The following is a 12,806-nucleotide window of genomic DNA, read 5'->3' as shown; positions in this document are numbered from 1 at the left end:
AAGTCCCTTTTGAACGGATAGGGATGGATCTGGTGGGGCCCCTCGTAAAGTCCGCTCGAGGGCACCAACACATCCTAGTGATCGTTGACTATGCCACCCGGTATCCCGAGGCGATACCTCTCAGACATACTGCAGCAAAGCTTATAGCTCGGGAGTTGTTTGCTGTGTTCTGCCGGGTGGGGTTGCCCAAGGAGATCCTTACGGATCAGGGGACCCCATTCATGTCTAAAGTGACCAAAGAGCTATGCCGGCTACTCCAGATCAAGCAGTTGCGTACGTCTGTGTACCATCCTCAAACGGACGGTTTAGTGGAGCGTTTCAATAAAACCCTGAAAACCATGCTAAAAAGGGTGATTTCAAAAGACGGGAAAGACTGGGATATGATGCTTCCCTATTTGATGTTTGCCATCCGTGAGGTGCCACAGGCATCCACGGGGTTTTCGCCTTTTGAGTTGTTATACGGGCGACATCCCCGGGGATTGTTGGACCTGGCAAAGGAAACATGGGAGCAAGAGCCCACCCCCCATAAAAGTGTGATTGAACACATTTTGGGTATGCAGAACCGCATAAGCGCGGTCATGCCAATTGTGAAGGAGCATTTACAGGAGGCTCAGGCTGCGCAAAGCGGCCGCTACAATAGACAAGCCACCGTGCGGACCTTTAAACCCGGGGATCGGGTGTTGGTATTAATCCCCACGGCGGAGAGTAAATTCCTGGCTCAGTGGCAAGGCCCCTACGAGATAAAGGAAAGAGTCGGGGTGGTTAACTATAAAGTATTGCAGCCCGGTAGGCGGAAACCTGAACAAATATACCATGTCAACCTATTAAAACCCTGGCAGGAACGGGAAAGCCTGATGGCTGTTTTTTCCCCATCTCCCTCCTCTTCGGGTCCTTCACCTCCGGCTCCAGCGACCTCCGGAGAGGACGAACCGGAAGTAAGGATTGGAGAAGCCCTCACCAAGACTCAGAGGCGAGAGGCCAGACGGTTGGTTCAGCAGAACCCCGATGTCTTCTCCGAGCTGCCCGGTAGGACCAGTCTGATATGACATGATATTGTCACCGAGCCCCACCTGAAGGTACGCCTGAAGTCATACCGGGTACCGGAGGCTCGACGACAAGCCATATCGGAGGAAGTAAAGACAATGTTACGCCTGGGGGTCATCGAAAAATCCCGGAGTGAATGGGCTAGTCCGATTGTCCTAATACCAAAACCCGATGGCTCCTTAAGGTTCTGCAATGACTTTAGGAGATTGAACGAAATATCCAAGTTCGATCTCTACCCCATGCCCAGAGTGGATGAGCTGATTGATAGGCTGGGACAGGCGCGGTATTTTACCACGCTCGACCTGACCAAGGGGTACTGGCAGGTGCCACTGACGGAGTCCGCCAAGGAGAAAACCGCTTTTGTTACGCCGGAGGGTCTCTTTCACTATGTTGTCTTGCCTTTTGGGTTACATGGCGCTCCAGCCACGTTCCAGAGGTTGATGGACTTAGTGCTGGAACCCCACCAGGCGTATGCATCAGCGTACCTGGATGACATCATTATTTACAGCTCCGATTGGCAGACCCACTTGGAACAGGTACAAGCGGTGGTGGACGCGCTTCGAACAGCCGGACTGACAGCCAATCCCAAGAAATGTGCATTGGGACTCACGGAAGCCCACTACTTGGGCTACGTGATAGGCCAAGGAGTGATTAAGCCCCAAATTAACAAGGTTGAGGCGATCCAGAAGTGGCCTAGACCCCTGACCACGAAGCAGGTTAGGGCCTTCCTGGGTATCGTGGGATACTACAGGAGGTTTGTAAAGGATTTTGCGGGACTATCAGCCCCCTTGACGGACCTTCTCAAAGGCAAGAAGTCCGTCATGGTGCGCTGGACTCCGCAGGCCGAGGACTCCTTCCGGGCCCTGAAGGGGGTCCTGTGCGGACATCCCGTTCTGGTCAACCCTGATTTCCGGAAGGAGTGCATAGTACAGACTGACGCCTCTGAGGTCGGCCTGGGGGCAGTGCTGTCTCAGGTGGTTCAGGGGGAGGAACACCCCGTCACCTTCTTGAGTAGGAAGCTCACCCCTCCCGAGCGGAATTATAGCGTAGTGGAGAAGGAGTGCCTGGCGATCAAGTGGGCCTTGGAGTCCCTACGCTATTACCTGCTGGGACGGCAGTTTCGCTTGGTGACGGATCACTCTCCACTGGTCTGGATGAGGTCCGCCAAGGAACGGAATGCCCGGGTTACCCGGTGGTTCCTTTCTCTGCAGAACTTCCGGTTTACGGTTGAACACCGGGCCGGTAGGTTGCAGGGCAACGCCGATGCCTTGTCCCGCGGCCCGTGTTTGATGGCGGGAGTTCAACCCCGCACGCTTGAACTGAGGAGGGGGGTATGTGAGACTGTGACCGGGGTTCTCTATGACGGCCGGTATGTCTCGCCCCGGTTGTGCTCACTCCATGATAGAAAGTAAATCCACTCTAGGGTTAATCCTGTTTCCCTACAGGCTGAAGGAAGGGTTAAATGGAAACAGGAACGAGGGCAGGTGTGCCGGGTGTGAGGGAGTGAACAGAACTCCCTGAGTTTTCTGCTGGAGAGGCACATGTATTGTGTTATGGACTTTTGTTTGGACATTAAAACCGTGTGCTGTGAACCTTAATGCCTGGATCCCGTGTCTTCTGCTGCGCAGCCGACCGTGCTACCTCACAATATATATATATATATATACACATACATACATACACACACACATATACGTATATATTATATGTGTGTACGTATATATATGTGTGTCCATATACACACATATATATATATAATCACACACATATACATATACACACACACATATATACACCACTATTTCTCAGAACATAATTCTCCGTCAGATTTCACCACACTCAAAAGTATCATGGAGATTGGCTGATGACCGACTCATGCAGCCTTTATCTATTCCCCATTTCTTATACAGTGCCTACAAGTAGTATTCAACCCCCTGCAGATTTAGCAGGTTTACACATTCGGAATTAACTTGGGATTGTGACATTTGGACTGTAGATCAGCCTGGAAGTGTGAAATGCACTGCAGCAAAAAAAGAATGTTATTTCTTTTTTTATTTATTTTTTTAAATTGTGAAAAGTTTATTCAGAGGGTCATTTATTATACAACCCCTCAAACCACAAGAATTGTTTGGTTCCCCTAAAGTATTAAGAAGTATTTCAGGCACAAAGAACAATGAGCTTCACATGTTTGGATTAATTATCTCTTTTTCCAGCCTTTTCTGACTAATTAAGACCTTCCACAAACTTGTGAACAGCACTCATACTTGGTCAACATGGGAAAGACAAAGGAGCATTCCAAGGCCATCAGAGACAAGATCGTGGAGGGTCACAAGGCTGGCAAGGGGTACAAAACCCTTTCCAAGGAGTTGGGCCTACCTGTCTCCACTGTTGGGAGCATCATCCGGAAGTGGAAGGCTTATGTAACTACTGTTAGCCTTCCACGGCCTGGACAGCCTTTGAAAGTTTCCACCCGTGCCGAGGCCAGGCTTGTCCGAAGAGTCAAGGCTAACCCAAGGACAACAAGGAAGGATCTCCAGGAAGATCTCATGGCAGTGGGGACATTGGTTTCAGTCAATACCATAAGTAACGTACTCCACCGCAATGGTCTCAGTTCCAGACGAGCCCATAAGGTACCTTTACTTTCAAAGCGTCATGTCAAGGCTCATCTACAGTTTGCTCATGATCACTTGGAGGACTCTGAGACAGACTGGTTCAAGGTTCTCTGGTCTGATGAGACCAAGATCGAGATCTTTGGTGCCAACCACACACGTGACGTTTGGAGACTGGATGGCACTGCATACGACCCCAAGAATACCATCCCTACAGTCAAGCATGGTGGTGGCAGCATCATGCTGTGGGGCTGTTTCTCAGCCAAGGGGCCTGGCCATCTGGTCCGCATCCATGGGAAGATGGATAGCACGGCCTACCTGGAGATTTTGGCCAAGAACCTGCGCTCCTCCATCAAGGATCTTAAGATGGGTCGTCATTTCATCTTCCAACAAGACAACGACCCAAAGCACACAGCCAAGAAAACCAAGGCCTGGTTCAAGAGGGAAAAAATCAAGGTGTTGCAGTGGCCTAGTCAGTTTCCTGACCTTAACCCAATTGAAAACTTGTGGAAGGAGCTCAAGATTAAAGTCCACATGAGACACCCAAAGAACCTAGATAACTTGGAGAAGATCTGCATGGAGGAGTGGGCCAAGATAACTCCTGAGACCTGTGCCGGCCAGATCAGGTCTTATAAAAGACGATTATTAGCTGTAATTGCAAACAAGGGTTATTCCACAAAATATTAAACCTAGGGGTTGAATAATAATTGACCCACACTTTTATGTTGAAAATTTATTAAAATTTAACTGAACAACATAACTTGTTGGTTTGTAAGATTTATGCATCTGTTAATAAATCCTGCTCTTGTTTGAAGTTTGCAGGCTCTAACTTATTTGCATCTTATCAAAATCTAAATCTGCAGGGAGTTGAATACTACTTGTAGGCACTGTAGATGGCTGGACCATTTTTGTAAATAAAGCACCTGTACCTTGTGTTACCCTACCACACCCCACCTCACCCCATTGTAGAATGTTAATCTCTTACGAGCAGTGTTGTCTATTTTTGCATCTTCTATAACTGTTTCTTATGTTTGTATATGAACCTCTGAATTGTAAAGCGCTATGGAATATGTTGGCGCTATAGAAAGATTATTATGATTATAGCTCCACTTATGGAAAAATAACTATGGATCTTGGAAAAGTGTGACAAACCAACCAACCTTTTTTTTATTTTATTTATTTAACCAATTGCAAATAAAGAACAAAAACAAAACTATACATGTTCAGTGTTATGGTAATTGTAAGCTCTGCCTCAAATAAATCGCAACCAAGTACAGTATCAAACACATGCCTCACTCAGCTGCCAAGCAGGGCTGTGACACGAGAAGAAATTAATCTTCTCCTCACTGACTGATCATAAGGGATTCTTTTCCCCAGTCTCTGTGCACTGCCATACAGCTGTGATGCTGCAGAGCGAGTATACAAATAAGTATGGAGGAGGAGGAAGCTGGAGAAAAATACTTATGGCCCAGTCAGCGAAATTTATTTCTCCTAATGTCACAGCCTTGCTCCTCGCTGACTGAGGCATGTGTGTTTAAGATGTAGCACTTGGCAGTTAGACATGTCTCAAGCGGTTTCTTCAGACTGCAACTAGTACTGTCTAATACTCGCGTATTCATTCCGAATAGCGTGTGCAATGCAAGTCAATGGGGAATACTCGCAATGTAACGAGTAATCTGAATTCCGCACTGTTCGCTACTCGCACAAATAGTACGGCATTCGGGTTACTCGTTACTTTGCATGTTTTTCCCCATTGACTTGCATTGCACATGCTATTCGGAACGAATACGCGATTATTAGAAAGTACTCGTGATGAGTATAGCGACTACAAATAGTTAGATACTCGCTCAACACTAACTGCAACCCATCCTGACATGTGACTAGGAGACGTTGCAGTTTGAAATATGTGATAGGGGGCCATTATCACATTCTTGAAGAGCCCCTTTAAAAGGAGTGTAGTGTGTGTTTGTGTGTGCAGAAGATGAACAAAACTTAAAACACTGAGAAAACAGAATTTTAGCAACACAAAACTGCTTAATATTTATTAAATGACACAAAATACCTAGATACAGACGCACTCTTCTTTGAAGGGACACATATGTACATTATTTATCAACTTAGAAAGACCTTGTACCCTTGTCATACTTGTATTATGAAACATTAAAAAGGTTTCGACTGCGGTCTTAAAAGGATGTGAGGAGGTCACATGCCTTTTAAATCACATTGAGTTTAATACAGTGAACAGACACAATTTCCGAAATCTACAAATGAGTGAATATGCTCCCTAAAGTATAATAAAAAAAGAGGCATGTTCACTCCTCATACGGAAAAGTGTGAAATGAAAGGTATATTACATTTCTGAATGCTGCTGTACTCTTCAGCAGGCGAGGCCTCCTCTACAAGTCCTAGAGAAGAGTCCATAATGTGACTGCTATACGGACACCGGGTCACTCGCCGCCCATGTCCGGCACATCTGTCCTTTTCGTAGCTATGTTATGCTTTAAGCTGTGATTGCCTCTAACGCTTTAATGAGAATGTCGTGTGTTTTATATAAAGGATACACCTAAAAGAACTTAAAATCCAATATTCACAATGTCTTAGGGGGACAGTACAAACAATCTGTATTGTAAAACTAAAACATGTTCAGTTGTGACATTGATAACCGCACGCTTTTGGCACCTTTGCATAAACTACATAAAATATAGTTTATTTCAGACATCTAAAATATAACAGAACTTTGTATTTTTAAAGGGTTATTCCCCAAATTATAATGGGGTGTCATTTTTTTGTACATAAGAAATCAATCATATGTGCCAATAGAACACTTATTTAAATCAGCACAAATTTGCAGCCATTACCCCCAACTTGATGACCCCTAAGGCTCTGTTTACCCTCTCTGTTGCCTCTATCCATCTACCAGTAATTCTAAATACTGCCGAGCATCCTCAGAGGCACCTAATGACCCTGTGTAATAAAACATCTGCATGTTGCTTTGTAGCACAGCTCAGCTATGCAATGCTGAAAATCCCTTTGATACATCCAAAACCCCCGTCTACTAACCCCTATCCACATTGACCTGACAGCTGTGTTGTATCACAGCTCAGATATTTTATGCTGAGCACTGCTATGCGTGCAGGGGCGATCAAGATCATGCTCAGAAGATTCCCATAAACCATCACTGAAATGGGTTTTTAATGAATATTGGCCAAATGGTGGGTCACAATCAGTACATTGAAAACCATCAATGGGCACCTTATCTGTAGAAATTAAAATTTCCCATGTTGAGGAAGAAATTGGAGAGCCGAGGGAGGGGCGTGCAGCACTGAGAAGCAGGGTGCTGCTGTGCAATGCAGTGTATAAGAATAGGTTCACACATCAGCCCTCTGAAACTGGATGTGCAGAGGAGCAGGTGCTGATGAAAAACAACACAAAATGGTACAAGAAATAAACTTTATGTTGGGCTTGTATTGTGTATCAACAATAGTCATGCAGATACGGTGTTATGTAGTTAAAAAAAAAAAAAGCCATTTTGGAAATAACCCTTTAAGAAGAAAAGAAATTCAGACAGTTATTAGTAATTAGAAAGAAGCAAACTCCATGGAAAGTAAAAACATACCATTAGGTTAGTGAAAAACAGAGCGATTATTGCAAATCTGGCAATTGCTGGAATTCCTAGCTAGGACATTATGCAATTTCCACAGAAGATGCCATAAGAGCCCAATTTTGTCAGTGGAAAGTCCCACATTTATGGCCTTCTCCATTACTACCCAGATCTTAAGACCAAGGAGGGGCTCACATCTATCAGACATTTTGAGCATCTCCTGTGCATATGCCATAAAGGCCGACATAGGAATCCCCTTTGAACACACACTATATTCCAGTATAAACCAAAATACATTATAAAGTGGCATTTTTAATTAAAAACAAAGAAAAATGTGGGCAAACATAACTGCAGCAGAATCGTCCCAAACATCGTACAAGCAGTAGTGAAGTGGAGGTGACCACAAGCCGAGAAAGCCGATGAGGTTTACCTTAGGCCACGTGCACTCGCTGAGTATTTGGCGAGTTCTTTATACCTCAAAAACCCTGAGGCAACGTGCGTTGAGTATGTGCACACAGCATCATCTAGATGCCGGCAAAGCAGAGTCCTAAAAATGCCACCGGCTTTGCCCCGTTCTTGCGGTGACGCTGCCAGCTGTACCCTATACTGTCACGTAAAGAGATGAGTCTTCGCAGTAGAAGACGCCCAAAGCACGAGGATGTCACTTCCCTTAACCACTTCAGAATTTCCAAACTCTGAAACTGTTCAAATAAGTGACATAAGATGGAATATGTCCACAGCAATCTTGTTTTGACATTGCTGTGAAGTCTGTTCATTTATGGGGCACTTTTGCGGCATCTTTTCAGGCAGATGGCACCTGAAACAGATGTTATGTGCACATACCCTTAGACAGATACAGTTTAGTTTTCCAATTTTGTGGGACTTTAAAAATTTGGTGATGAACGCTGCATCATTTTTTGTCCAATGCATCTAAAATAAAACTGAAGGCAATACTACAAATAATCTTAATTGCAAATCATCTGGTGTCTACATCTCCTATGTGTATCCAATGCAACAGACCGAAGACAAACCCAATGCAATCGCGGTCACATTACCTTCCATCCCTTCCCTAATGCTTTGCGGATGTATTTTAGACAAGGCGGGCTTCACATCGGCGGTATTCTGCCGCAATGTCGGATCCGGTACAAAAACGTTTCACTTCAATGCATTTCCTATGGACTTGCGGCAAGTTCTGGTCACATGCGGTTGCATGCATCATACACAACTGCATGTGACCAGAACTTGCCACGGGTCCATAGGAAATGCATTTGTGCCGGAACTGGAATTGCGGCAGAATACCGCTGATGTGTGAGCAGCCCAAGCAAACCATAGAAAATGAATGGATGGCGATGACTCCAGGATCGGACAGGGTTTGTCTATAGTCTGTTACCAGAAGATAAATCTGTACAGGAATTGCAGACACAAAACACTAGATCATTAATGAAGCATATTTGTAAAGTTGTATCTGAGAACAAATTACAAAAATGGTTGTGAAGGTGAACAAACCCTTTCAAATAGGCAAGAAATTCGAAGGAAAAAAAAAAAAAAAAAACCCCCATAAATGTCTGTTAATATCATTCACACATGTAAAGGTTTCTGGAGATACCTTGGACATAGGCGCCAATGTAGTGACTATAAAAGTGGAAGGATTTGCCAGCGTTTAGTACGGAGCACCACTTGTCAGTCTTTCCCACGCGGGATATTGCCAATGGGGAACTTATTACATTCAACAGCATAGCCAACAGATACTGTATAATGTAGACTTTGGGCTTAGTATCACAATTGTCAGACATAGGCCTTACAGCCGATGCTCTTCTACATGTCAGCTCATACCAAGTCTGATCCCCGAGGACACCTCCAGAAAAAATCAGATCTGGCCACGAAGAACACGTTAATAGTTTGAGGCAATTCGAGAAAAGAATGTAAACTGTAAATAAAATGGCTGGATCTGATCTGAAGATGAAAAAGGGGTTAAAAAATAAAAAGGTGCTTCAAAAAGCACAAAAAAAAACCAAAAAAAAAAAAAACAAGGAAAGGTATCTTCTATACGGCTTTGAAAAATGGAAAATCTAGTCAGTATTAAAAAAAAAAAAAAAAAATAATAATAATTATATATGCCTATTACATTTCCCTAGACACACACTTGTAGCAGTAAATTCAATTGGAGTCTCTGATAAAAAGGCACAAAATTCACAAAACCCTTCAGTGAATTTACATTGCATACAATCCTCTCGCGCAATACCGAACCAGTAAAAAGTCAAAGAAATGGCAAATCGGCCTATATTGTAGGAAGCCACTATATAAAAGCTGTGCCGGATTACTAGCCACACTGTAGGTCTCTGAAATCCTGAACAGGGAGGACCCATTAGTGTGTGATTTGGGAACGTTCCAGCCAAACTTTGTGGGCCAAAGCTGTACTCATCACTCGGAAAAAAAAAAAGAAGAAAAAGCTTACAGCGTACAATCAACCAGATCACAAAGTGTTCAGCTGAATGGAGACAGAACAGAGGACGACTCTTCCTATACACTTCAGCTTGGTACACACACGTAGGAGTTTACAATACAAGCTCACGTGATGACATTATAGGAACAGGTTTAGGCTCTGGTTTTGGAAGTAGTAAAAGCTTCAGATATCCAAGGTAAGGCTTTAATAAATGACGTGAGTCATTGAGGCTCGGGCTAGCCTTTCTGCACGCGCTTCTTTTGCCGGCTTGGTCTGCATGCAGATTCAACCATCAGATGATACCATATTGGTTTCCCGTTTAGCTGAAATAATGATGATGTCGTATGGCCATGTAATCTTCAGAGCGTCCAGATTACATCCCGGGAAACAAACCCAGGACACCGCGTTCTAAACAACATGCAAAAGAGTTCAACAGCATTCTTAATAAATGTAACCTTTGAAAGTAGGGTTCTCCAGTTGCCAAAAAACAAAATTCTGCTCACATTTTCTTCTTTATGCAGGATTCAGTTATCAATGGTGTAACAAGTTATTTTAATGGGATCAAGCTATTTTTTATTTTTTGCTAGGTGCCCATCAAGACAAAGGCTGTCACATCGTTATTATGCAACATAATTGTACTGGTTTGGGTTCTCTTTGTCTCTTTCCATGTAGTCCCTGTCTATTAAGGATTCTATTCTTTTCTTCAGATCCGCAGGCTAAAAAGAAAAAACAAAGTTGGGTAATGATTAGTAGCCTGTAAGATTTGCATAGAGAAGCAATTTTTTTTTACCAATAATTTCTAGGACATGCAAACATGACTTTGACTTTTGGGACCCCATCAATTCTGATAAAGAAGGAGCTGCAACACTAAGCCCAATAACCCCTTCACAATGGCACAGGCAACTGGAGAATGGTGACAAGTGACCACATCTTGGACAATCAATCACAAAGACCAAGATGGAGTATTTCCAGCATTTACCCACACAGTGACATTACTATGCAGATGCAATTAATTTTAACCATGATCCATTAAGGTAAAAGGGGCTATAGGGTCAGGTTACTGCGGAGTGTAACATACTGAAGCTTTTATGAAGGGTCCTGAGGGACTTTCAAATCAGGAAAGGATGCCAAATCCTAGCAGTGTGCCGTCACCTCCAGATAGGACATCACTTGTAAACTAGGTCAATGACTACCAGAACCAATAAACAAATAGTTAATTTTGTAACTATTCCTAAAAAAACCCAGACACAACATGAGACATGAAAACTTACCTTTACTGGGAATTTAAGCTGGTTGTACACCTCTGACACCAAAAGATTGTGGCTAAGCGTTTTCCTCATCTTCATAATTCGAACAATGGCTGCGTCAATTTGGTACTGCCGGTCCTGAAAGACCCTCTCTGTAGTGCTGGCTTGTTCTTCCACCTTTTAAAAAAATAAAAAAATAAATAAAAAAAAAAAATTATTTGCCTTAGCCAGATAGACAAGATACAGGAAAACAAAACTCGTATAAAAACTACAAAAAGGTATTTTATGTTTTGAAGGGCAAAAAAGGATGAACAAAAATTGTCAAATTGGCCATACAAAAGGGGCAGACCCAATATTAATCTGCAAGCTTCTTGGCAGAATTTTTCATTCATATTAATGTCCATGAATGTTTGTTTTCTGCAATATAACCAACATCTAGTTGGTAGAGAGATTTCAAATAAGATCTCTTTTATAGTCCTGTCCATTAAATGTCAAATAGAAGCTATTAAAAAGGGATCTGCTGAATCACCAGCAGGAGCCAACAATGTCCACTCTGTATCGGGTATAACAGGAAGGTAGTTGCCTTTGTTAGTCAATATCTGGCCTGTTAAATTGTAGGAAAGAAAAAAGAAAAAAAAGAAAGAAAGAAAAAGAAAGAAAAGAAAGAGAAAAAGAGAAAGAGAAAAAGAACGAGAAACGAGAGAGAGAGGGAAAAAAAAGAGAGCGAAAGAGAGAAAGAAAGAAAGAGGATATCTATCTATATCTGTCTTATTCCCAATGAGAGTATTGCCCTGTTCTCCTACTGTAAGCTTGTAGCTGCCTTTAGAGGAAGCTACAGTAATAGGAACAGCAATGTCAGCATTTGGGGGAAGTTCTGCAATAGAGGTGGTAACAGTTTTGGCTCTACACGTGAGATGTTATAAAGTAGAGTACCGTTTCTTTCATCTGAATCTGGTTGATCCTTATCCTGAACAGCTGATGCTTGAAGTCATCATTGAACATAAACTTGTCTCCGTCATCTACGTCTTTACTCTTGGGATTCTTGGTGAGAACTCTGGCTCGGCCACAGGCCAATGACTGCAGTGTTCTCCTTAATTCACTATCCTCTGGACAGAAAAGAAATGGTTAAAACATATCTATACGTTTAAAAGGGAATCTGTCCGCAGGTTTTTGCTCCCACATCTGAGAGCAACATAACGTAGAGATACAGACACTGATTCAAGCAATGTGTCACTTACTGACCTGTTTGCTGTTATTTTGATAAAAATCAATGTTTTCTCTGCTGCAGATCGAGCAGTTAGGGCACGCTCACACAAGCATATGAATTGGTCGAGTGCAATGCAAGAAAATCTCGCATTGCACTCGGACCAATGTTATTCAATGAGGGAGAGCAGATGGTGAGCGCTTTTCTCATCCAGATTCTGGATGAGTAAAAAGTTGCAGCATGCTGCGACTGTCTGTGGGAGCCGTGTCACCCGCACCCATACAAGTCCATGGGTGCAAGAGAAACATCAGACTGCACTCGGATGATATCCGAGTGTAGTATGATAATCGCATCAGCTGACAATGGAGGAGACGGACAGATTAATCCCTCTCTCTCCTGCGCAGCTCCCGCCCCCTCCTCCGCAGCTGCAGGATCGGGCCACAGTCGCACGACACTTGGCTCACGGTGGCAGTACAGCGGGAGCCGAGGGTCATTAGCAAATCACATCCGATGCCAAAGAATCGTGTGAATCCAGCCTTATACAGAGCTCATGAATATGCTGAAATACCAGCAGCAGGCCAAGTAGTCCAGTAATGATAATCTACTGCTGATTAATCAGTGACTTTAATCAAAAGCTACACTAAGTAGCCCAGTAAAT

The 12,806-nt window shown here is 43.5% G+C and overlaps 1 protein-coding gene across 2 annotated transcripts in view; it reads right to left on the bottom strand.

Annotated features, from left to right (window-relative positions):
• Positions 1-5,417: 5,417 nt before the first annotated feature.
• CUL4B (cullin 4B) overlaps positions 5,418-12,806 on the bottom strand; it is a 181,458-nt gene continuing 174,069 nt past the window's right edge. For both annotated transcript variants that reach the window (XM_075323898.1, XM_075323897.1), the window contains 3 exons: positions 11,878-12,050; positions 10,969-11,121; positions 5,418-10,413 (listed from right to left, as the gene is read on the bottom strand). In XM_075323898.1, coding sequence (XP_075180013.1) covers positions 10,318-10,413; positions 10,969-11,121; positions 11,878-12,050 — 422 coding nt within the window. In that variant the 3' untranslated portion in view covers positions 5,418-10,317. The remainder of the gene's footprint in view (positions 10,414-10,968; positions 11,122-11,877; positions 12,051-12,806) is intronic.

The sequence above is a fragment of the Anomaloglossus baeobatrachus genome, chromosome 9 (assembly GCF_048569485.1).
Source record: "Anomaloglossus baeobatrachus isolate aAnoBae1 chromosome 9, aAnoBae1.hap1, whole genome shotgun sequence".
NCBI lineage: Eukaryota > Metazoa > Chordata > Amphibia > Anura > Aromobatidae > Anomaloglossus > Anomaloglossus baeobatrachus.
Note: the sequence above shows the minus strand (reverse complement) of the source record. Positions and strands in the feature narration are given on the sequence as shown.